At 35.3% G+C, this 26,764-nt stretch overlaps 3 protein-coding genes across 11 annotated transcripts in view; 1 reads left to right on the top strand and 2 right to left on the bottom strand.

Moving 5' to 3' along the window:
* Lis-1 (LisH and WD40 domain-containing Lis-1) overlaps positions 1-8,226 on the bottom strand; it is a 30,265-nt gene extending 22,039 nt beyond the window's left edge. Inside the window, exon 1 of one of the 4 annotated variants that reach the window (XM_087346290.1) lies at positions 8,127-8,226. The gene's annotated coding sequence lies outside the window, so the exon portion shown is untranslated. Of the gene's footprint in view, positions 1-1,689; positions 1,833-1,852; positions 2,029-8,081 lie in introns of those variants that run through there. The other 3 variants (XM_022079149.2, XM_022079153.2, XM_022079150.2) reach the window with 3 other exon arrangements.
* Positions 8,212-11,903, top strand: LOC110837239 (RNA N(6)-adenosine-methyltransferase mettl16). 2 transcript variants are annotated; one of them, XM_022079147.2, is made up of 6 exons: positions 8,212-8,444; positions 8,719-8,926; positions 9,473-9,613; positions 9,897-10,152; positions 10,546-10,834; positions 11,030-11,903. In XM_022079147.2, the coding sequence occupies exons 1-6, from the start codon at positions 8,340-8,342 to the stop codon at positions 11,828-11,830; spliced, it is 1,800 nt and encodes a 599-aa protein (XP_021934839.1). In that variant the 5' UTR covers positions 8,212-8,339; the 3' UTR covers positions 11,831-11,903. The 2 variants fall into 2 exon arrangements, with proteins under 2 accessions (XP_021934839.1, XP_021934838.1); XM_022079146.2 differs by having other exon boundaries at positions 8,719-8,938.
* A 1,401-nt stretch (positions 11,904-13,304) lies between these two features.
* clu (clustered mitochondria protein homolog) overlaps positions 13,305-26,764 on the bottom strand; it is a 43,699-nt gene continuing 30,239 nt past the window's right edge. For all 5 annotated transcript variants that reach the window (XM_087346283.1, XM_087346286.1, XM_087346288.1 and 2 more), the window contains exons 9-22: positions 26,176-26,350; positions 25,837-25,942; positions 25,282-25,414; positions 24,861-25,032; positions 23,892-24,097; positions 22,552-22,758; positions 22,325-22,423; positions 21,490-21,707; positions 20,972-21,101; positions 19,930-20,202; positions 19,540-19,665; positions 18,967-19,182; positions 18,003-18,211; positions 13,305-17,766 (exon numbers count right to left, since the gene is read on the bottom strand). In XM_087346283.1, the coding sequence (XP_087202409.1) occupies positions 17,625-17,766; positions 18,003-18,211; positions 18,967-19,182; positions 19,540-19,665; positions 19,930-20,202; positions 20,972-21,101; positions 21,490-21,707; positions 22,325-22,423; positions 22,552-22,758; positions 23,892-24,097; positions 24,861-25,032; positions 25,282-25,414; positions 25,837-25,942; positions 26,176-26,350 (2,412 nt within the window). In that variant the 3' untranslated portion in view covers positions 13,305-17,624. The remainder of the gene's footprint in view (positions 17,767-18,002; positions 18,212-18,966; positions 19,183-19,539; positions 19,666-19,929; positions 20,203-20,971; positions 21,102-21,489; positions 21,708-22,324; positions 22,424-22,551; positions 22,759-23,891; positions 24,098-24,860; positions 25,033-25,281; positions 25,415-25,836; positions 25,943-26,175; positions 26,351-26,764) is intronic.

The following is a 26,764-nucleotide window of genomic DNA, read 5'->3' as shown; positions in this document are numbered from 1 at the left end:
TTTCTGCGTGTTAGGCGAACAGCTAAACACAGTAAACTCTCGATTTAAGGGATTTCGGATTTAACGGGGCACCGTCTGTTATTGCCAATTTCTTTGGGGTCGCGAGGCAGTGGACAACGTCCGTTAAAATCGAAAATGTCCGCTAACGACCGCTGCATTTTTCGCTAATTATCTCTTTACACCGTAATGCTTTAATTAACCTTGTGTCATTGTAGGTGTCCATTAGACAAATCTGTTTAACAGCGTTCTAATGTAAACTGCGGTCTAAGGTTGCGTTACCGGCGTCACAAAAACAACTGGGCAATTTAACGCGAAATCCGCATTACCGCAACCCCGCCAGCATTAGTCCGTTAAATCGAGGGTTTACTGTAGTTCATCGTTGTTCCAGTCTATGTTAAAACACTAACTAGAGTCCAAAGTGCAATCACGAGTTTGTACGCCAAACCGTGCGAAATGTGTCGGTGAAAAACACCTTACAAACCAGAACACAATTCTCTCTTCGCTGCTACTAAGCGTAGTTATCCGACAACCTTCTTTCACCCAGGTAATCAGACCACATCTCCCATCCTTCAATAGCTTTCATTATAATGGCCACAATTCACAGCAGACATAACAGAATTCTTGTCATTGTTTAGCCTGGTTCCATAATTGCATGAAACTAAAGCCACTGTGAGCAATTTTAATCTTGCTAACTCCGCATACAGAATCGCCCATGCCACAGATTTTGTGACTTAGAGGTCAGAACGGATACAACTAATCGTCTTCTCATTTCCAGGAGCAATAATAACCTTGCACAAGAACCAATTATCAGTAGATGTGAGCAACACATCTTCCGGTTACAGGGATTATGTACACAGGAACTCATTCCTTATGCACGAAAGTGGTTCGTTATTCACCTGTCAAGACTGAGAAGAAAAAAACAGTGCAGGGGCAGTTATTTTTTTTTTATTTAGTGTTCTGTCTGACGACAGGTCCATATGAACAGGATCCTTCAATCCTTTTCTCGGACTGGGACCTGTTCATATACGTTCTTGGCAGATGAACCAGAAGTGGTTTGTCATTGCCTTCTTATGTGTGTGAATGGAGTAATTTTTGGGATGCCACGGAGAAACCGGGGAAGCCCCTGGAGGAAAACTCTGTGTTGCCTAGACCACGGCCTTGCCCAACACAAGCTATAAATTCGGGCACCGCCGGGAATCGAACCCGAGACCCCAGGATTACAAGGCCAGCGTTCTAACCGCTAGACCACCGTATAAAAAAAATCCAGTTCGTACCGCCAACTAAAGGCGATTTATTCATTTTCATTAATCGATGAAGAAGAAGAAGAAGAAGAAGAACATGACTGCACGTAACTTCGACGACGACGACTAACTGGAAGTAACTAACACAAGTTCTACTAAACCAGAACCAAGTTCATATGCATCTGTATCTTGCGAGCCAGCAAAAAATTCTAATAATACAGTAAAACGGAAACATAAAACGTGGAGAAAACCGACGAAACTGATTTTTCGGTTATAACTATGCTGTCCAGTTTACGAAACCTCATTCCATGGGCGCCGATTAGGCCTGAACATTTTCGCGTAACAGGAGTGAACTGAAACAATGACACTACAAAATCTGATCTGAAATATAAGGTATGTGTGTGCCTAATGGGTATGTAGCACATATACTACTAACTTCATCACTTACGTCCCACTTATTCTTCCAAAGTACTTATTACGTCACCGGGTTATTTACGAGACGAGAAAATTCACACAGACTAGAACAGCTGCTGCTACTGCCAAAGATACTCCACACTTGTACTAAACCACAAACGGTCAAAGGCGCTTCACAGGTGCGTTCTTAAACTCACATTCTCGCCATGTCCTCAAATAATGGAACTGGGCAGAATTTTTAAATGTAGCATGATGCAAACACTGATGGATGCCGAATTCTGACAACGATAAGAGAGAAGTCTTATCTTCATTAAATTACAGAACAACAGCCTACTTCAAAGCTAACGTAAAAGCAAGAGACCGACACAAAAGAAACTACGGTTTGTTGCCAGAGAGAAGCCACAGCACCACTATTTCCACATGAAATCGTTAGTAGAAGTGATCGATACCTCCCACGCTACAAACTTGCGCTACCATTGGTCACCACCGAGAGCCACAAAAACTCACGTCCTACACCAGACACAACCCTCCGGCATGCTATTTCATTTTGTCTCTTCAAAGTACTTATTAAAATTCAATATATCAAAATAGCTCCTCAAATCTTTACAAAACTGTGCGCGCGTGCTGTCCAGTAAGCACACTATTTCGATTCTCATCCAGGCGGGTCTTCGCGACCTTTGAAGTGGCAAATGAACCCAAAAGTCAATGGTTTAAGAAATGCAGGTATCCAGAAAACGGGTGAAAACTGCATTATGAACAAATATGCAGCCATCCTGAACATATTCTTTCAAGAGTACGACCCAGAAATGAATCCGATTTTAATAATCAAAACAAGTCACACGCAAATTCCACGTAATACATCAGCAGAGCCAACACGCCAAGGTACAGACGGGATGATACAGCAGGCATGAGTACGATTCACGATGCCTACTCTAGTTACATGAGTTTTGAAAAATTTAAATTCAAGGACAAACTTCATTGCGCGCACTGCAGCCAAAACTGAATCATGGAACTTATAAACTTAAACTTCGAGCCTGAAATTCAGTTACGCCGAAAATAGGTTGAAGAAATTCTACTTTTAATTCAACTGCCGTAAATTTGGCGAGATCTTTTATGAAATACTCTCGGAAGCGTTGCTAAAAAAAATCCAATCACCATAAAAACCAAGCATCAGATCTCTTCATTTGTCCCGCCTCCGACACGAAACTGATTTCTACAACCTTTTCGGAGGACCTACTTATCAAACGGGCTCGCTCAAAAGCGCATGTATCACCCTTGGCCATTTGACTGCAACATTAGGCAGTTTTCAGTTCCCAAAAACATGCTCTATCATATTGGAGTAAAAAATAAAATCATGATTGAAGTTGCAAGCGCAGAGTAGGTCAATTTCCTTTCGATACAAAACCTGCATGAGCACGCGTGTTTGAAATGTTTACAAAAACATGGCTACAGAAAGACATCTGCACCCCAACGGCTAAAATCTGTCTAGCTCGTTAAATGAACAAAAACAACAAATAATAACAGTCACAGAACGGGATACCAGTTACAAAAATCAACCAACAAGGTCACTAGGCCAACAAGCGAAAATAAGCTACCACGAAAGCAAAATGATTTCACCAAGCAGCTACCAATTACTTTCGCTTATTTATCAGAAACAGTTTAACATTTTCATTCTCTGTAGAACCTCTGTTAACAACAACAAATCTCACGTACCCACAATCCTGCGATCTTAATTAAACTGAAGGCAGTCTCCATAACGTTACGAAAACACCGGAGTGCAATCAAACAAGAGGAAGATTGTCTCCTCGAATGGTGCGCCGTGTAGTCTGGTATAAACTTGCCGACGTTTCAGAGGAGCTTACTGCCCTGATGATGGAGAAGTAAGCACCTCACACTCGCCGCAGTGTGTACCCGAATCTCATCGTGAATCAGTTCTTATAGCATACGATACGTAGGTACACTACGTCCGCAATTATTTGGCAAAAAAAAATGGTGCAAGGGAAAGTATATGACGTACGAACTGAAGTGCCCGACGTTTTAAGAGATAACGAAATGTAAACAAGTGGACAAACAAAACCTCGAACGTAATGTAAACGTATTTCGAGGATCCAGAAACGACCGCGTACATTTCTGTGTAAATACGGTAATGGCATTCATCTCATCTTGCGTACAATAACAATTTATTTCGCAAGAATGTAAAAATTCCCCTCGGACATCGTAGGAACTGTTCAGTGTCCGGACAATTTTTCTTTTCTGGCCTGCCAAGAACCTCAAATGCTACATTTCGATTACTGTTGAATCAGAAGGTTCCCAATTCTAGCTATCTTCGTTTCACACTAACATAAAAACAAAACTATAAACACACATAAATAAAACACCAGCATCCGGATTTTTAGTTCTTCAGCTAATTAAACCAACACTGTGTTCAATTTCCGAGTTCGATTTTATTGACTGCCTATCTACGACATCTTCGTCGACTTCTTATATAAAAATTTAATCCCTGTTTAAGGTTCAGAATCTGGTTGGCATAATTTTTACGTCACTCTTCGTAATGCGGCGAGACATCAGAGTTAATTATATCAAGATACAATTTCGTTCTAAGAAATACTTTTATAAATATATAGTTTCAGTTTCAACAGAATCTGAGTGTGGCTGCCATCATGGCAGATCAGTAGGCTGAGACAAAATAATCCAAAACGAAACATTCGAGTTGAAGGAGAGATGCTCGAAAAGACGGCTGGAACGTGAAGGTCAGAGAACGAGTGAGCAGCTCTTTAAGATCCTCCAATGCTTTTACGTCACACAGCCAAAGCACGGGGCAAATAAATACTGCGAATGGCTCGTTGGGCCATTTCTGTTACCCGGTTGGTTTTATTTCTCCACATACCGTCGTATCATCTGCATTTACTCTTGACTGTCCTCTTGCCACGTGACAAGCAGGACTGTGAACATGAATTACGTACTCCATATCATTATCGAGTAAACAGAAGTTATTACAATCGTTTCACATTAGGAAGAAAGTTAAGAACATTAGTCGTATTTTCTCTCCCCCGGGCAAAACCAGGGAAGATCTGTTCTCTCTACCTACAATGTTATAAAGGTTAGTATTTCAATCGACAGCACGAGAACTTAAAAGAGACCTACTTATCAGCTTTCTTCACGGGACTACAGATAAATATCTAACGTGGCGAAAGATACCTTGTAACATGTCTCCGTTTATGTTTTCACAACATTTAAGGTCAGAATTTAACCTTTGTCATGGCACTTGACATTCGGAGGCTTTCTGCAGACACAAACTGAACAACATCACAGAAACACAAACACCGCTCCCTACGTCAGTTAATTCTGTTACAGGAAAATTAATGTTACAATCTTATTTCCCAAAAAGTCACAGCATAGCTTCTTTACAATATGATATAAAAAAAGTGATAGTGGAACCACGGTTCCGGAGAATTAGACGTAAATACGTCTATACGGAAAGGAAGTTTATATATTGGCTTTATTCTAAATATTTCCTTTATACATGCTTTACAATTGAGTAAAGTTTGATTAAGACTTTGCTTATTCAACTTGAATTAGTTACGCTTAAGATGGGTCTGTGGTAGCTGAATGTAATGTAAAGTAATGTAATGAAATGTAATGTAATGTAATGTAAGGTAATGTAAGGTAAGGTAAGGTAAGGTAATGAAATGTTTTATAGGTAACAACAATGCTAAGTAAACAGATGACGTTTCCTTGGTAACAATAATCCCGAGTAAACAATTGACGTTTGCTAGGTAACATAACAATGCAGTTACACTTTTTCGTTCCACTTTTTGCCGAATGACACTGACCCGAAAATATAGACGTATTTACGTCAAAAAAATACAATGAATAATAAACATACTGATATGGGAAAAATCTGTGGCACAGTATCTGCATTACCAAAAAACCTTGGCAACACACCAAATCTCACTACACTTAAAACCCACCCACTACCACATGACAGCTATGTTCTGCATTATGACAAACTCAGTTCCTAGCAACTTGGTCGCTGTCATGGCAGGTTCCATGTTAAGTGAGACACATTATATTTTGTAGATGATACAAGCACATTGATGTACAGAGTCTGACAGCCAATCTAACTCACTTTCAGCAGACTATCTGAAGGCAACTGCAAATATGTTAAAAATCAAACAATAAAAGATCTACTGTAAAGTCGTAACACTTACAGTATGAATGCATACTCCATTATTCATATTAATTTGTTTTTTCACATAGCTATAGGGACTGACGTTTAGAAGTGTCCTTTAGAAATGAATTTTGGTGAATAAGACTAAGCAACATCCAAGACCAATTACTGTGGGAGAGGGTGGGATGAGAAGGCACGTGGCTGTTAATGCTGATAAACACACATCATATGCTCAATTAACCTTTCTTAGTGGATATATCCAACTTCACATGAGAGGTAAAGCCTTAGATTGGAGGATATCTAAGGCTGACTAGGCTGACAAGATACTAACATGTACTCAGTTTTTCTGAATTTACTTCTAGCCCCACCTGTCTACTAGCCTCTAGTAAAACTTCTGTGTTCCTCTTTGTTGTACTTATATCATCACCCAATAAATTTGATTACTACCATAAATTGTTCCTACCATTCAGTTTCAGTTTTTCACTCTGTATTGCTTAAAGATAATTTTTAGACAACAGACACCATACACTGAGACCTTTAAATTTGGAAAAAATAAATATCTACAAAGCAACTAATATTAATGTTCTTCAATACCACAATTAATAAATAGCCCTGAACTGATCAACACTACCATATGTTTACAGTCTTGCTCTTGCTCCTGAAGTAATCATTAAGATTTGTCATGTATCTTGAAGAATATGATTCCAGTCAACTAACATACGATTAATCACAGACCCCAATTCATATTTTACTAAATTCCTGGATAAAAATCAAGCTTGTATGACAGTAAATTATTGTTAATTTTAACACTCCTTTTGGTGGATTTCATTTCTCATAATATCAAATATGCATTTACATGTATTATTAAAAACTAAAAGCATAAATATCTAGCATCAGCAACTAATTTACTTCTAAACTTTACTGTTTGCATCATGGAACTCTAAATTGTTGGTCTATGTAACGAACACTATGACTGCTATGATGCACATTCCAGCATCTGTATTCTAACATTTATCCAATTTATAACACACACAGTAATATTTGCTGTTGCAGTACTGGCAGGACACTAGAAACACCTGCAATAATATCCTGCTCCTCCATGTTTACAGATATTTGACTTACAAGAATTTTAAAAGGATGTAATAAACCCCACAAAGAAGAATATATATCTAGTCAAACAACACATATATAAAAATGTTGTTCCATGTATTTAATATACTTCTTACACATTAATTATTGTGTAGTATCGCCAACTTTTCTACTTGGAGACTTAAAATAACCAATACTTATAAAAAATCATAATAATTTACACAAGGAAAAATTCCAAACACATTCAGATATCCACAATATAAGAACAGATACAGATACAACCTTCATGTGCCAAATTCTAACCTCTGTAAATATCAAAAAGGAGTCTACTATACTGGAATTAAGTTATTCAATAATCTTCCACCTACTATCAAAAGTTTAAATCAGCGTTAAAAAGAGTATCTCCTATCTCACTCCTTCTACTAGGTAAAGAATTTATATCACCCGAAAAATCTCCACTATTACAAATACATGTAAATAATAATAGTGTTGGTTTCTCATCATAATTATTTTGCTGTAATACTGTAGTTCTAAAAATTTGTAAATAGCTGTTATAACTATGTATTTATATTTGTACTAGAAACAAGTATTGTATTTGTGCTATGACCTGTTCTACATCCTTGGCTTAGGCCTATGAAGGATCTATGGAATGTAAATAAATTCTATTCTAATCATAGTCACTAGGGATATATATCTTCTTTCCAACTAAATATCAACAAGCAAGGTATAAAATCATTTGGAATTACGGAGTATTACGTATGTCACTCCTTCTACTCCATAGAAGAATTTACATCAGCTCAATAATTCTCAGTTATTATAAATACATGTAAGGGATAGTGGTGGTGCTTTCTTGTGTAATTACTTTTGCTGCAATACTATAGTTGACTGTAAATCACTGTCACACCCATGCAATTTATATTAGAAACAAGTATTGCACTAGTACTATGAAATGTTTTACATCCTTGGCTTAGGCCTAAGAAGAATGTGTGGAATGTAAATAATTGTTCTATTCTGTTCAATAAAGCGGCCATTTTGATGAAGCACTTTGACGGTTTCTCCATTACTTTCGATCATATATTTAAGGTTTAAATAATATATTGGCATGGCAAAACTTATTCCCCATTAAATAAGTACATAACAAACTTGCATAGCTGTTAACAACTTACCGAAAATAATAAAGTCGCAAAGGTATTACAAGTCACTACACCTACCTCACTCACAAACACAACTTCCATCCACGAACGTTTGCACAAACTGCGGGAATTTCTCGCACTTCGAGAGACTATGATGAACCGGAAAAGGAAAAACAACCATTACATATTAATATCACATGTTTTAGGATTGTTTTTAATGTGTAAAAGTAACATAACCAAACAGATTTCTGTATTAATGACTGTGATTCTTTTCGTCTAATTAGATGCAGTATGTCACAGAATAAATATATGCATCCTCGAAATATTTACAAGAATCCACCAGACTTCAAACAATTAGCCATTTCTTATCCTGAATTTCGGAAGTTTGCAAAACAGGTAATTTGATGATAATACGAAATACTGTATAATTCATTACCAGAGATATTGAAAAGTAATTTAGTTGAATGAAAATTAAAATATTGGTGACAACGTATGTTGCTGAATTTGAGGTTCATATCGGTACAAGATGCAACATAAACTATTATAACAAGTTAAATCCCCATAACCTGTCAATGAAATTGGGTTGTCTGTAAGGTTAGAAGCCCTAAAACAAATGAGTCTAATTTACGCACCTAGTCACCATACTGTGAGCACATACTATTTCTTTTAGGGCATTACAGGAAAGGTGACCATTGATTTCAAGAATCAAGAAGCTCTCCGGTCCTTAACTACAACTTTGCTTCAGAAGGATTTTGGACTGCATGTAGAAATACCCTTAAACCGCCTGATACCAACTCTTCCCTTACGCCTGAATTATTTACTATGGATAGAAGATTTGATGCACTTCTCAGTCAACCTCAGGGAAGGACAAATAAAAGGTGTTGATATAGGTAATAACTATTGGCTCCTGATTTTATATTGAAAATCTAAAAGGGTTTCAGAAGAAAATTTTCCACTGGCCTAATTGTAGGATAAATCTATTATTTACATGCTTTGTACTCTTTTTTGTGCAAATTGAATTTCAAAGAAACTACAGGTTGATTATTCAAGGTTCTCATGGTAATGAGGGTGACAGGTGTTGTTCTACTGGGTTGTGACACCTATATCATTGTAGGTTGATAAACTTTTAACATTGAAATTCCTTGATAAATTTAGGATATTGTCATGTTAATGCTCAGTTCATAAACCTTTTGTCATCTGGTCCAAGTCTGTTAAACTTGTATATACTTCAGTACTCTATTATGAGCAGGAGAGGACAATTTTCACTTAAGATAATACAAATTTTGACACTTGCTCACTATCCACAATATGAAATATTTATCCCATATTCATTAATTACAATTAAAAGTACTTATGATACAAAATTGCATTTTTAATACCATACTCTTTTAAGTTCTGAATATATATTTTTACATTTTTAACAGGGTGTGGTGCATCCTGTGTTTACCCACTTCTAGCTTCCACAGCAAATAAATGGCAAATGCTGGCAACAGAGTTGGATTGTGAGAGTGTTAATTGGGCAAGGAAAAATGTAGCAAGGAATGGCCTCGAAGACTTTATAACTGGTTAGTATAAGTTCAAGTTTGTGGTTAGGTAACTTACATCCAACTGAAGAGAGAATTGAAATTTGGTTAGCTTACCTTCTTTTCAAGCTTCATAGCCTCCCATGGCCTTTTTAGTATTTCCATCCTCAACACTCATTACTTTCTTCAGTAATGTCTTTTTTACTCCTAAGATACAAATAATACAGGTTGAACATTAATATTTACCATTTTTTGACAACAGACATCTTGAGAGGAATGCATTCATTGGTTTACCTTAAGTGTGTTGTTTGTACAAATATTACAGTAAAACAAGTTGATGCTGGTACAATTCTTAAGGGTGCCTTGGATATGGACCATACATATGACTTCACAATGTGCAATCCACCATTCTTCAGAAGTGAAACAGAAGCAGATTCCAGTAGCAAATCTCGATCTAATTCACGAACACTTCCTCGTAATGGGAAGACTGGATCTTTGAGTGAAGTAGTGGTACAGGGTGGAGAGCTGGCATTCATACGGCAAATGATACAAGAAAGTGTAGAAATGAGGAATATGGTGAAGTATGTTTCTGTGTATTATCTTTTTGCATTATTGCATAACAGGAAGGTGGTGCCTGACCATTTACTTAATTTTAAAAATTACTGAATGGATTTCAATGCAATTTAGTATTTATGATATTGGGGGACAGGATATTTTCATGACTTTGCAAGCAAAATTTAATTTTAGCCTAAGTTGGTTGAATATAACTCTATCTTTATAAGAGTATAAATTGTTTACTTCATGATTTTTCTTTAAAAAAAGGCTGCTAGTATAACTACAGCTTCTTATAGAATAAACAGTGTGAAGTGGAAATAATTTCCATGGCTTCCTATGCATCCCAAAACACATGTAGTAAAGAATGTTTAGATTGGACCTTACATACTGTAGCACTAATCATTATTTTATTTACACAGGATTTACAGTACTATGGTAGGACACAAATCAAGTCTGAATGCTTTGAAGTCTGAATTAGAGAAAGCTGGGGTAGCAAGCAGCGCCCAGACCGAGTTCTGTCAAGGACACACAACCCGATGGGGATTCGCATGGACATTTCTCTCTGAACTGAACTTTGAAGTGTTACCAAAAAGCAAGAAAAAAGAAAAGCCTCCAATGAAATATGTTGTTCCTATGCTTGGCAATGCTCTTTGCTATACTGTTAATACAGTAACTGGCAAATTAAAGATGCTTTTCTCACAGCTACAGGTACAGACATTTAATTTGTTACACTGCTAGTTGCATATTTACTGTATTCCATAGAACAGAGCATGTATCTTCATGTTTCTTTGTGAAATTAATTAACTCCATGAAGCAGAGTCCTTGAAAAACTAATAGCCATTCAGGTGGTCAAGAAACCTTTGTCATTAAATAAACTAAGAATATAATAAACATTGTTTGCAGATTGAATACAAGGAACTGAAAAGGAGTAAACACACATCACTATTTGAAGTTACAGCACAAAGAAACACATGGACTCACCAACGTCGAAAGCGACGAGAACAGAAAAAGTATGAGACACAGCTGGTTTCGGAAGAAGATAATTTGTGTGAAACAGCTGTTTCTCCCAAGAAAGAAGGGTGTAATATCTCAACTGAAACAGTTAGTACCTTGAAAGAGAGTAGGTTTGCAATTGAAGGTTCACCTACATCAGCAGTTCAGCCACAGTTACAAACTGACATGAAGTCAATGAAACGAAAACATGACAACTCAGTATGTGAAAACAATAAAAAAATATCAAAGGGTGAAGAGCAAGAAAGGCTGCAAGAGAGAGATGATTTGCTGAACTGTATGGACCAAGCCCATGAATCAGAATTTCCCTATGAAGGCAATCTCCAATCAACAAGTCATTCAGAATTATATTCATACTCTGTGAAGTCTGTAAGTTCAAGAAAATCACAGAACCCTGAAATTAATGACAACAGGGAAAGTTCCGAAGGAAATAAGAATGATAAAAGAAATGCTGAAATTACACAAGATTCTGTCAGTAAAAATGAAGAGTGTGATCTCAGTTCACCACACTGTTCACAGAAGAGATATCAAACTGAAACAAAAACAGATTCTTGTATTTTGAAATCAGTGGTTTCTGTAAGAAAATCAGGTCCCGAGATTCACATTGAAATGGCATTGATAGAAGGCACCTGTGGCCTTGATGCTGTTCATCAGATAATGCAGTACATTAAAAATAATCTAAAAATTGAATGATGTACATGTTTAAAATTCAGCCACCTGTTACATTCTTCTGTAAAATTGTAAATAAATGCTCTTATTCTGTGAACGAGATACTTATCTGTGTGTCATGTCCAACTTTAGAAATAGATGCCTGTTCCTGTTATAATAGCAACATTGCAACATACACCTGAACTATGGCTCTAAGCACTTCTCCAATTGTACCCTTTACAGAAGCAACATTATGCATTCTCTTATCAACACTCTCTATGACAGCATAGACAAATAAGCACTAGTTTGCTATACTATATATAAAAACAGAGCAACACTGGGTACACCTGTTAGATTCAGAGAAGAGGGCTTGGATAATTTAGAAAAGAGGAATTAAGGCATTTTTACTCATAGAACTTTCATTCAATCTAGTAAGTTATGTATTACTTTGTCTACCAGAAGAATAAATGTAACTACACTGAACTCCTTTGTAGGAAAACAACCCCAACTGCTCATAACTGAAGGATTAAATAAATAAAAGATGTGTCAAGCACTTTAGATACTCTTGAAGAATACATATACACAATTTTGATAGGAAACAGACGACTCAGATTGATAATAAAGGTTTGGCAATGGATTCCGTGGCAGACTATTGCTACAAAAGGGATAAGCTCTTTACATTATATAATAACAGAAAAGTAACAAAGTGATACATTTTATGATTGGAATTTCACTATAAACAACTAACTCCTTCACTGTGCAGTAACAGAATAACATCATTCTTCTTATGAAAGTAACAACTGAATATATTATATTTTGCATGCAACATGGCAATGACTTTTTTAAGGCCACATGAAAATTGCTAAGGATTTTGATGGACCACGTAATGATTTTTCTCCCTGTTTGAACAAATGTAATGCACTGTGGTCTAGACACTAAAGATCAGAATAAGACTGGTACTATACTTAATTTATTCCATACATATCTTGGCACTTCTGAATTACGTGTTTGTTTTTTATATTTTTTTATTGTCATTGTGCAGGCCACCTGAATGAAGCTCATGGGCCACTGGTAGTCCACAGGCCATACATCTTGAACATCTGCACTAACACATTCCAGGGTTAAAGCCAGGTTCCTTTCTTTTCCCTCTGTCCCCATGTGATTACAAGCATCAGAATTCTACTGACATGTAACTCTAAATCAAAAGCAGTGATTATGCACACATAATACAAGAGGATAAATGGGGCTATACACATTCCTTCATCCTTATGTAGCAGTGAACATGGAACATACGTAGCAAACAAGAAACCAGTAACAAGGACAATAGATTAATAAAATATCAGCAACAGAAAATCTTGAATAGACTGTGGAGTTAGTTTTGTAGCATGTGTGAAAGGACCAAAACTGTACTGACATTCTACTGCAAGTCTGGGTTATGTGTAAAAGGAATACTGATCCTGCAATTCATCCACATCTGTTTCACTATAACAAATAAGTTATCACGTAGACACACAGAAGATAAAGTATAACTAGTATTTTTATTCATTAAGTATCTCAACTGTGGACATGACCTCTAACAAAACAACAATACTGGCATCAGTGTCTTTCTGGATACCACATGATGCAGCTATTGTCAGCTTGCCATGTTCGTCTACTCTTGCACCACAATACTAAATGAGACTACAAAGGAATTACTATGTAAGCGTAGTGGATGATGCTGCTGAGATTCACTCATCACACCACATCTAACCTGAATTATCAGAGAAACACAACATAGTACAGCAGTTAATAATAACAGTTGAAGCAGCCAGCTTCCATCAGGCAATGGTACTGATAATGGCTGAACTTCATGAACTGTGTACCACATGAGCCACAAAGACCTTTCTTTATGACATAACAATGTTTAACAAGTGCAACAATGAGGGACTAGTTTAACAAAACATATTAGTTACCATTTCAAAAAATTAACATAAGATACCATAACAATTAATGAAAACTCTGCAACATCAAAAACTTTTTAAACATACTTTCAGTTTTCTTACGACTCAATTATTTCATCCACACATTAAGCTTTTGTTTTGTAAAGTGTTTACTCATTTTCCCTCTTTCACAGAATGTAATGCGTGAGAATAGCACCATTGTTCTGAGTGACTTGGTTTTTAAAACCATATCATGAGGAAGAATCACAAAATTCTATGTGCATTGTTAGTCACTACAGATTAATTCCAATATTTAACATATCACAACTACAATCATGACAGATATGCATCACATGTTCCACACTTACAAATTATTCAAAACAAAATGATAGAAATATTGATATATATTACAGGTTGCCAGATATCTGCTTTGTCAATGGACATGTCATAAATAAAAATCAACAAACACTGACCTTTATATATCATGCCAAGGTAAAGACTTCTATGAGGTAAGATATAGAGTATTTTCTAAGGCATGGACTACAGGAAACAGCAATGGAAAAATAGCACATAAAATTGAATGCTGATCATGCCATTTTTCAGTAAGGATGAAGTGCTACAATATTTTCATTATGAAAATTTATAGCTGATAAAATATCTGACCTGCTGACCCTTAGTCTGACTAGTGATATTTATTTTTGTGCCTCTAATTAACAAATTACAGTAAATACTAGCACAGTATATTGTGATGCTAAGTGTTATGAAAAAATAAGTTTTCACACATTAACTACTTTCAGTTTTGGACTCTGTTCATAGTGTTTTTAAGCCTCAAAATGATAACACCTTAAAACTTCACAATATTTTCAATGATAGCTATTTCTTCACTTTCAGATAAAAAAAGTGGAGACATCAATTCTGTTGGATCCAGTAGACCCAGCTGTTCCCAATCTGTGATCTATTGGATCAAACAGAATAGGTGTCTTTTCTATTTTATCTGAAGATGAACGAAGATCCATCTTTTGTAACACTGATCTTTTAGGTTTTGAAGATTTATTAAGGCTTTTTAAAAGAACAGTAGTAATATAACATCACTGTCAAAGACATTCAGAGAAGAATTTTTCACACATTTTGAAATCTTCGTGACAGACGAGGAGAAGGAAGAACACCTGAAGAGGCTCTTCAAAACAGAAAACCAACAACATATATACCATCTCTCTACCAAAAACTGAAATGTTCACATAATTGAAAGAGTTTACTTCTACATTCTACACCATCAGCCTCCACATGTGCGTGTTATTAGGCCTGGTCAGTGTAAGCATTTGTTTAGTATCTCATTAACAGCCTTTCCTTTTAAGGCTTCATCTTCAAAATCAGTCCCCTCACTGATTTTAACATGTTTCACATAAGACACTTAAGAACAGTTAAACATAAATGTTCACAGGCATTCAAAACATAATTACATAATCCTCTGGAACATTCATAACATTTCCTTGAGCTTGGAAATTTACACCATGGCCAGTAACCAACCACTGCTGAGAGTTAGCACAAAGATCTGTTCTGGTGCATTATATAGAAGTATACATACATACTAAACCATGAACAAGTGAATAGCCTTTTGATTCAGCACACTGTTTCCATTCTGTAAATGGTGATATTTGGATGTGAATACGTGAGGTCAGCGTTTGGCAAGGCACCTGGCAACCAGTACTTCAAAGAACTTTTCAAACATTTGTTTCAATGAATTCAAAACCATCTACAAGTCCTTTATGGAACATTTTTACACAACATAGAAAACTACATCTACTGTAGGCTTCAAAACTGAGAGGAACCTCACAGTAGTAGGTAGTAGCTTCCACTTCCTATTACCACATCCAACTGTTACTTTAATATAGAACTGGCTTTTGCAATCAGTATGAAAGCAATGAAACAACTGTATCCTATCTTAGCATTATATTATTTATAATCACTACCATACAGCTATGTTTCACTTCGATTCAACAATTTAATAACCATGTTAACACTATCCTAAAATTACAGTGGCACGACATCCAAAAATAGTCCATAACTGAATTCATAAGCAACTAATATTTCACCTGCAAACTTATACTAAAATATGAAAGTATGGCTACAAGAAAAAATCTGAAGGAAATCACATCAAAATGTAATTAAAAATACAATTCTAGATCTATTTTGTGCTGTACATTTGAAACCACTTTTTATGTAGTGGGTGCACATCAATATGTGCAAACAGATTAGGTTCATCCAAGCTGCAAATGTTACTAAGCAAAGACTTTTAATATTTTACCACGTATATACGGTAAAATGGCAATATTTACACCTGCAACATCTCGCAGAGTAACTAGAACCTACCACACTATGCATGATACTGTCAATGAACTGTGTAGTAACTCAAAACTTCCTGAACCTTAAATCTGATTTTATTACAATTTAGCTACATGGCACTAATTTTTATAATTACAAGACAGACCAGGGTAAAATGCAAATTTTGCATGTAATTTCAAATTATTACAGTACTTCCTGTGCAGACACAGCTTATTCTATATTCAGTTTCATATGTATATATGTGTTCATGTTTTGACTATTTGTGGAATGTCGACTAAAACAGATTCAGTTCATTCTATCAACGGAAAAATACATCTGTACTATACTTACAAAAATACTATACTGATGTCAAAACTTCAGACACTAAGAAACATTCAAAAGAACTATAAAACTAGATTTTTTGTGACTGGAAATCTACAGTCTATCAAAAAAATCAAATCAGGTATCTATCTAGCTACTCAATAGTCCATCACTTACTAATATTCGCATAGTTAATTTAGGAAGAACAACCTGTCTTCAATGCATATGCAATGACACACCTCTTTGGCTTACAATAAGATTTAAAATATTAATTAAATGAAAACCAACCACTTAATAGCTTTCAACACCAACATAGAAATTTGCTATAAGAGAATTATGAAAAGTTATTTTAACAAAAACAATAACAAGGAAACAGGAACACAAAAATTATTGCTTCACCAACTGTGTGGTGACTGTTGTGATGAAAGGAACAACTGTTATACTTAGAAACTTTATAAACACATAACAATGTTGGGTCTGAGATAGCGATTTTATAAGGAAAGTAAAAAGTTCTGTACTTTTCAGTTTCAGGCCCATAGTTACATTATCATTTTTCTAACATTTTCCAACATAACAGCAAATTTTGGGGAAAACAAGGGGTACCATAACACAAACAAGCATGATTTTCATTTAATAGCATAGCTTATAAAATGCTAATATTGCCACATATGAGAAGACATTACAATTCCACAATCTTTAACACTTCAAATACTATAGAATGATTATTTTTACTGCATTCTTTCCTTAATTGCATTTCTGAGGCATTTTCAATCTGCTTGACTGTCCCTGATGTTTCTCCTGATGTTACAAAATTTATTGTGTATGGAGAGTTTTAGATAGTAACCAAAATAAAAAAAATATGCTTAATTTAGTTCAGGCATTTAGGCATGTACCTATGAAAAGAAAAGTGACAGAAAATCCATATAGTTCAAAACATATAAAAGGCTCAAAAAACTGAGATGCAGTGTTATAATAATATATCACGTTTTCATCAACCTAACAAATACAGTCTTTATTTTGTGTCACAGTCAACAAACCCATAGCACAAATTGAGGCAGCTTATAAAATAAAACCTCTTGAAAATGCAAGATGATTATAATAATTTCAGTTCTTGTATGCTTGTTTCATATATTTATGAAGATGTGTAAATATAAATATACACACACATACATACACATATATGCTCAACAAGGTATTCCACATATTTGACAGCCTATTGGACCCCTACAACTACATGCGAACATTGTCATGTACTAGAACACAGTATCTTCATGTATTCAACTGGATTCTTCAGCAGCTTTCTTCATTTCACTAGTGGTGCATAACTCAATGTCAGTCTTTTCTTCTGATGAGGCTGGAGATGTATCCTTCAACTGCCGTTTCTCAATTTCAGCTTTGAAGTTCTCGATATCTTGCTGGCTGAAAAATTATAAAAAGAAAGAAAGTTACAAGAGGTTACAACTTTGGACTGAGAGATTTATATATCTACCTAATTCACATTTTTTAACATTTTCAAAATGTTTCTATAGATTATTATGAAATGAATAACTGAAACCAAGATATTAAATTTTAAATCAGAACTTAGGGCACAGCTAGTTAATACACTCGCTATTGGAAGCACAGCTGATGAACTGTCATACTGTGCCGAACCATACCTTATCTGAACAAAAAGAATGCCATTTATCACATTCAGCATGTCAAGGACACTCCCCATGGATGGAGGTTGGATCTGGATAGGTGGCAGAGCTGTGTTTGATTTTCCAGTGTAAATTTCATTCATCTTCTTCTGAAGGACTACAGCCTGAGATGTTAGATGACGCAAACAATCAGATGACTCACGTGTCTTCTCATGAGATTCACCAAGCTATCCAACAGAATAATAAATTTAAAATATTTCAAACAAATCCTAGGATAAGCAAGACTATATTCTGAGTCCAAATGAATGTGATGTTGCAGGACCAATCTGAAACACAATCTTTGACTACTGTAAATCTAAGATTTTAAAACATAAGATTTAATTAGCTGCAGGTAATATGTTAGCAGTATAGAACATAAAATAACAAATGCTAATAACACAACAAGTACACAGAATTATTTACTTATTAATTTTCATGGTGTTTAATCATGCTGATTAACTTCACAGGTTATATAATGTCACACGATATAGGGGAAATTATCAGCATTGGTGAGTAGGTGAAGTCTGAAAGAAGTTACTTCAATGTACTATCCTGGCAGTCACCTGGAGTAGACACAGAAACTAGTAAGACTAAACTAAATGCAGAAAGGAAACTGAGCTACACTCACTTACGATTAAACATATGTGAAATTTTAAGCTATCTGATCAAAGCATATCAGAAAGTTTATTTTGACAAAGACAAATAAAAATGTACATGTGCAGAATGTGATATATTTAACTCTATTGTAAGGATATATAAATGATTACTTTTTTTTACCTTAAAATTCTCATCATCCATCCATTTGTCTCAAACATGTTGTTTTACAACCGTGTGATTTAAAATGTGAAAAATGTTACAAATACCTACTTATCTGTCTGATCTATGGTAGAGCATAGAGATTTGTTATGTTCATTCTAAGCAGTAGGGATGATTCATTACTTACCTGCTGCCTGTATATGGCATATGTCTCTTTCTCATTGTTGAGTGCCGAACGGAAGTCACCCATGCAACTCTGTGTCCTTGCTACAAGATGGAAACTCACAGCCACTTTCAAAGATTTAGCACCATAGTAGCGAATATTCAATGCAAGTGCCTTTTCTAAGAACCGTAAGGAAAGTTCATACTCTCCAACTGCATGAAGAATTAAACTGATATTGCTCTGCAAGAAAGAAAGAAAAAGATCCTGGAGACTGAGTGAAAATATTATGACAAAAGCTTTAACATGCTGATTGTTGTTTAACATCCTCCTATTTGGGTGAAATAAGCTGTAAAATATTAATAAATGAAGAACAGGTATCATTCACCTACATCTGAGATACTGACTTTCAAATCACTGAAATAACTTTATATATAAATTCTGAGAAAATAAAATCAAATGCATGCCAGAATCAATTAAAAACAGCATTGTAAAACTGGTCAAGAGAAAAGTTAAGTTGGTAGTTTCAATCTTCAGACGATCTTAACGCTAAGAATTGGTGGGAAAAGGCATGAATACTAAAATCACTGACACACTTACATCAAGCAATGCTATTTCTGGATGATTCTCTCCGCAGACCAGAAGTGCAAGATATCGAGCTCGATACAGCAGCTTGAGAGCTGTGCTAACTTGGTTGTTGGCGAAGCAATACAATGCCAGGTGTGTCTGGAAACATGACATAATGTCTAACATAAATAGTTTACACAGTAAATTAATGTACTGACGGATGGGAGTCTCATCATGAACGGAAGTATGTGATTGTGGCTTGTTTCATGGTCCTATCCATGCATTCACCTGAGGAAAACCATTGTTATCCAGTAACAATGAACTAAGTATACCACCCAGACACAAGTTTAGTGTTGCTGTCAACCTGACTTATTAGGTTTTAACAAAAGAGGAGAGACTCAGTGAGACTTAAAAATTACTTACATATTCAGTGATGGTGTAAGGATGGTCAATTCCATTCACTCTTTCTGACATAAGAACAGCTTTCTGTTGATAAGCCATAGCCTCAGCATGGTCACCCATGATGTAGTTTAACCTTGCTAACATTCTCAAGCACTGTGCAATCTCTGGATGCATTGCACCGTATACATTATTTAACAAGTTGAGAGCCTCACTAATAAGTTCATAGCCTTCCTTCAGATACCCTTGTTGTATCTTGTTCTGCCCAGTAGTATAGAAGTTGTAAGCATCTGTTGCCTGAAAAACAATACTGAAAATTACACTACAAGTAAAGTACAGTTTGTCCCACTACGTGCCATACAGGCACTTGGGGTGAGAGGAGGTATAGCTCCTCCCTTTCTTGACCTCGGCACTAGATGGGGGTGAGTGGTCAGCATCACGCCCTGGCCGGCTTTACCCCCGGGAAAGGACCCCCGGTACCCACTGTAGAGGAGGCTGGGTGGGCCTCAGAGCCATTCTGGATGCAGAGGCTAGAGGAAAAATCCTCTGCCCCCGTCGGGGATCGAACCCGTCGTCCAACCCGTAGCTAGTCACTATACTGACTGAGCTATCCCGGCTCATACACTACAAGTAAAAAGTAAAAAGATGTCTGGCTGGTAACAGATGCCTCACGGTATGTTGGCGTATAGTGACTTCAGTTCCATAATATACTGCATGCTCACTTTATTTGCATACTTCCGTGGATCTGCTGCTCCAGGACACTGGCCATACTAGTGGACATATTCAACACACATTTATGTCAGCTTGCCACAATGAGGTTACCTGTTGTAACTAGTTTTAATTTATCCAAAGGTACCATAATTTTCCTTTCGAGTATAATTTTCTGTAATCATTAGGAGCAATACCTCCTCACCACTTAAGCACCTACATGGCTCATAGTGGAACAACTTTACTTTTTACATAATACATTATAATTCAATGCAGTTATAATTAGCAATACAGTACACATACAATTTGTTCACAATTTTAATCACACATTCATGCATGAAAATGCATTTATACGTACCCTAGGGTTTATATGCTTCACCACAGGAAAAATATTGATTATGTCTTCCTCAAAGAATGTGAGTCGGTTTTTGGAGTCAAATGAGTATTCTCTTAACAAAATCTGAACACCAGTCTTGATGCAAAATGACCTAAAGGAAAGAAGTGCATAATAACTTACCTCATACTAAAAATAATGACTTGAAGGATTTTTATTTATGTTTTAACTGCTGCAGAAACATCTTCATTGTTACAGAATCCAAAGATCAGTGAGCAAACAATGTTCGTGAAATTTTACAGTAAATAATAATGATAGCCTAGTAGGACTAAAATATGCCTATCTAATACAATATGACAACAGTGAACAGGTGCTTTTGGTTTTAATATATATTAAATAGTTAAAAAGTACATTGTATTAGAGGACAAAAAATTAAAAAGGAATTCCATAAAGCTTAAAAAAAACATGCACATGTTCACATTATATAATATATTAAAGAACCTTGTTACAACTTAGCGACATACTAAGAACTGTTCATATACCTGAGCAAAGAGATCTTTTGCAGAGAGAATTGTTCTACCATGGATTCAAGAGAATCAACTTGAAGATCCCAGTCATAGTAACTCTTCATTTCTGACTTTATTTGAGTCCAAAGTAATTTGGGAGTAAGGTTTGTCCATTCCATACTGTCTGAATCCTTCAGAAGAGGATTTGTCCGGCCCTTACGTTTACTACGACGCTTTGATGTTTTACTTTGAAGCTGCAATAAGTAAATACATACAAAACTGTTAAAAAGGGCAACAGTGATTATTAATGTAATCCACAGTAAAATAACTCATTGGACAGATACAGTGAATCAAGTTCAAACCATATCAATAAAATAACTTTAACACAGGCTGAATTAATAAATTTGGGCAATTATCACTACTGAATTTTTCAGCATGATAAATGTAATGACTTCTAGCTAATGGCTGTAAACTTATAGATATAAATATAGTTTCATTTCTGGGCCACATATAAAAGTATAATTGAACTTTATAGGATTTTGTGGACTTATAACTGAACTTATTCTGGAGTGGGGGCTGACTCATGCAACAGTTCCATTCACTATATTTAGCATGTTATTTGACTCATAACCTAGGCATAGGTAAGCCATATTTGCACAAATTCTGATGTGAACAACAAATGACCTGATGAAAATATTATGGAGAAATTTTCTTAAAATTCTTTTAGAACTAACTCTAATTTTAACATGCATAGAAAGAAAACAATATTTACTCATAACTCAGAGTTCAGTCATATGTAAGGATTTTGTAGGTAAGTAAGACTTTTCAACATCACTTACTGTATGACATATACACACACAATTATTATTACCTCGTCTGCAACCTGATGAGGATGAGGCACTGGACATGATGAAAGAAAACAGTTGAGGAAGTGACTGACAGCTGCTGACAGGCTCATCAGTTCAATACTCTGTTAAACAGGGTAAATAAAATCAATAAAAAATATTTGAGACTTGATGTTTATATATATATATATATATATATATACATACATACATAGACCCAAACTTAAGGTGTGAAACATATTTTTATACTCACTTGCATGTAGACAATAAAGACATGCTTCAATGTCCGGGTGAAGATTTCTGCTACTGTGATATTATACAGATATTCCAACTGCTTAATCTTGGATAATGAATCAGAAATCTTGCCCAGATAGCGAATATTAATGCCTCTATTGTGCAGTGCTTCAGAAAGCGTCACCCCATCCATTGGAGCAGCTGAGTGGTCCAAACAATCTCGCACCTAAAAGACAAAATTAAATTAGTTTCCTTTTTATAATGTTTTCTGTCATTCTTTGTTATCAGGATCTAATGACAGGCAGATTTTGTCCTTGCTGACTGTTTTCATACAAAAACATAATTGGAGGCTTGCAGCCACCTGTTCCTTCCTCCAATGTTCCTCCATATCACCATTCATAATCATCACACTCAGCTGATGCTACACAGGCCCAGCAGTTGGTACATCAACAGTAAGAAGTACGATAATATAACTTAAATTCAAATTTTTTTTGCCTGACACCCAAGCATGAAACCTCACAAAGCACAAGGTCTTCAGTCACCCCAATATGACATAACCTAGCAACAGCCTTGAGTACATCACTCTGTGACATTAATGTGCTGAACATGACAGCTGCTCCATTATCGTGGCTTCACCATTCCAGCAGCACACCATAGTGAGCAATTCCATCCTTTACTAAATTAAAATTAAATTATTCCTCTTCTTCAACTTCATAAATTGGGCCTTACAGCCCATTTTGTCAAGAAATCTATGAAATTAAAAATAAAAGAATGTATAAATTCTGTTACCATTATATATATATTTTAACAACTAACAAAAGCAGCTCAAGATGTGTACCATGTCTGACTGTAATTTACTGTAATGGGGAAAAGATGAAAGTACGCATTATTTTAGTTGAATATGGTAGCAGTCAGTCTCAGCATAAATTAATTACATATGGTAGAATGAATACTTTACTTAAGCATAACCTTATACAGGTTTCTGCAGTTTATATACAAAACTGAATACAAATACGAATAAGAAAACTGACTCACAATTTATTACATATATTTTTACAAACTTTTTTTTATTTAAATGTAGTTTTCTGTGACTCAAGGTTTAACATTCATAGTTACTACAGTGTACACAAAGTTGTATATCAGTATACTTAATAAACATGATACAGTAGTCATGAAACACCAAAAATGTTAAATGGTCCTGTAAATGATTTTCTGCAAATGTCACTCTCCCCTACACACACAGCAAATATCACACAAAATGCAGGTACTGATTAGGTAACAACAAAATAAAGAAAAAACTGTTTGAATGTAATAGTTATTATGTTATGTTAGGTTATGTAATGTAAACTAAATACTCACAAATGCTGGAATTTGAACTGTAAGCAGGAAGGCAGCAGCATCCTTTACAAGCTGACGCTGTTTCTCAAGTTGTTTATGATCTGGATCAACATGCTGAACACCGGGAGAATATACATCTGGATTGAATCTTACATCAAATTCAGTCTCCTTCAGTGATCCCACTGCAATTGCAGCCTTCTTCACAATCTCCTTTGTGCTCTCCTCCACTGCAAGTAAGTAAAACCTTGCTAGCCCAAAACTCCTACATCCACAAATCAGGCTGGATGGTGAGTTTCACATAATGTATAAAAGTATAGTAACCTTGCTTTGGCAGGGGAGAGGGAGACAATGTTAACCCTAGATGTAATGGCAGAATATTCCTCTGATGAAAACTTTACAGTTGTATTTAGGAACAGTCTTAGACAGAGACAATGTAAAGTGGAAGTTGTGGTCTCAGAGCGGCTATCACCCCAACATAGTACTTACCAACCAATATATTCCTGAGTTCATGCCTCCAGAATAATTACATGTCACTAGTCTTAGCTGTCAAAAAATCAACTGCTGCTCCAAAGGTACAGACAAGTATTTCTCAGTACAACGGATCATACAGTTGATCAAAAATAGACAGCTGTCAACTACAGCCTATATGGTCAACATTTTGTAATATTTAGCATATTTCTCATCCATGCCAACAATTATAGTATACACATAAATTGTCACATATGAGGTTTACGAACCAACCTTTATACAATGAGCAATTAATTATTAAATGTATGTATCACTTGTACTTATAATACATATGGTGTTATAACTGCAAAGGTATTATTGGGATAAAACACAATATTCTACAAACCCTCTTCAAATAGATGTATTATAGAAGAAATTAAAGAAGCAATAAGAAGGCAGACATAAACAGATAAGTCCTATAAGAATGCAAGATTATTATTATTTGAACAAATAGTTTGTAAAACAAATTCAATGAATACTTACATTCTTGTTTCTCCCCATTTGTAATGGAATCTGTGATGCTTTCTACTATCTTCTTTGCTTCATCTGCTCCCATCTGACTTTCATTTGTTGAATTTTCTTTTGAGGAATCATCATTTGATTTGTCAATATCAATTTTTCCCTTTTTGCTGTTTTCAGTTTCCTTATCTTTGTTCTATAAAACATCAGTGAAAACATATTTAAAATATGGCAGTCTATTGATATAAAACTACATAACTTTACGTAATTTTTGTAATGTAAAGTTTCCATAATGGTCACACCTGATATCACTAGAGATAATTCCAAAGTATGTTTTCACCACAATGTGACTTGTATTTATTTGAACAAAAGCATTTCCAAGATTATGCCCTCAGTCTCATTATGTACTGAAGGGAACAATCATTTCATTTTGCCACATTTATACCTTGTATTCTTTCTCTGTCTTCTGAGTAAGTTCTCGGTCTTGACTGTTCCGAGCCTCTCTTTCCCTCTGCTTCTTCAGACCCAACTGTTGCAAATGGAGAGCTGCATACTTGATAAACATCATGTACCGTGCCCTGCAACAGCAAGGTCATTAATTTTATCTACTATTCAAGACGACAAAATTAAATTCAAAGTTATCAAAATTTCTTCTACATTATTTCTAAACCTTGATATTACTGAAATTACCTGATTTTAAATGACTTATCTGTGCATTTAATCATTGATGTTTTACTTTGAACAAAATTTATGATTTATACAACATTTAATGAAACTGTATGGGAATGTAATGATGTTAAATACATTAACAACTACAAGTATAATGTTTTAAAACAACATTTTTCATAGCTATGAATGAGGTTACATAGAAACAAACAATGTTTCTAAATCCCTGCATAAATAACATATCCAAACTTTTATTATAAAGTTTTGAAAACAAAGTGACTTATATGATTAAATACAGTATTTACAAACTAATTCTTGCCACTTTTATACTTACTCAACAAATGAGTCTATCAACTCCTGTCGCAAACAACAAAGTTTGTGTTTGTGTTCTATAGGAAATCCCATGGCCTGTATTTCTGTGCTAAGTTCCTCACCTTCCACTGTAACAGAACGGTATAATCAGGGAATATTAACTACAAGATTACTGATATTTAAAGCTCACCTTCCCTCTAATTTACATCTGCAGAACTGGTAAATGACATCTACATTTTCTCAATTAGTTTAATTGGGGTTCTCAGATGAGTATCCCACAAATATTTCAGGAAATTGCAGATCAACAGAAATTTATACTAGGAATAGAAGCTGCTTGTACTATTTTTCAGAATCAACTTACATTTTAGAAAGTTCACGTCAGGTGGGAATGTTCGAAGAAGGTCCAAGATATAATGGCGACCATCATTGCCAATGATACCCTTGCACTCAACTGATGAACATAATTCAATTACTTCCTTTTTATCATTATAAACTTTGTGTGGAAGAATCTTTAACTGCTGACCTGCTTTGTTCAACTATGACAAAAAAAGTACATGTTGTCAAAATATTGAAATATGTCTGTGCCAGTACTGAGCAAACTGTCTACAGTTTGAAGTACTTTGTTACTACATTTCCAGCAAGTTTATGAATAAATGCTATTAAGTTAATAAGTCCTTATGCTTGTGCCTAATCATTGCACCATAAATGCATATTTGCTAGATCCAATGTAATTCTCCAAGCATTCTCTAACTGAGCACCAAGTACATATGTGAATGTTGCACACTTTTTATTTTCCAAAGTTTCTTGGGCTGAATGGGTTGTATTTGGTGTGTATTCACTCATGATTTTATTAAGAAATGAGGATATTTTACACGTTGGCGCACTCCTCCAGTTTATTATTATTTCTTTGACCTGATGATAGAATATAATTTCCGAAACATGTCAGCTTC

Source organism: Zootermopsis nevadensis, unplaced genomic scaffold (genome assembly GCF_977971745.1).
Source record: "Zootermopsis nevadensis isolate Lab colony 2312 unplaced genomic scaffold, Znev_1.0 Znev_ptg000010l, whole genome shotgun sequence".
NCBI lineage: Eukaryota > Metazoa > Arthropoda > Insecta > Blattodea > Termopsidae > Zootermopsis > Zootermopsis nevadensis.
The sequence above is the reverse complement of the archived record's forward strand: the minus strand, read 5'-3'. Positions and strand labels throughout refer to the sequence as shown.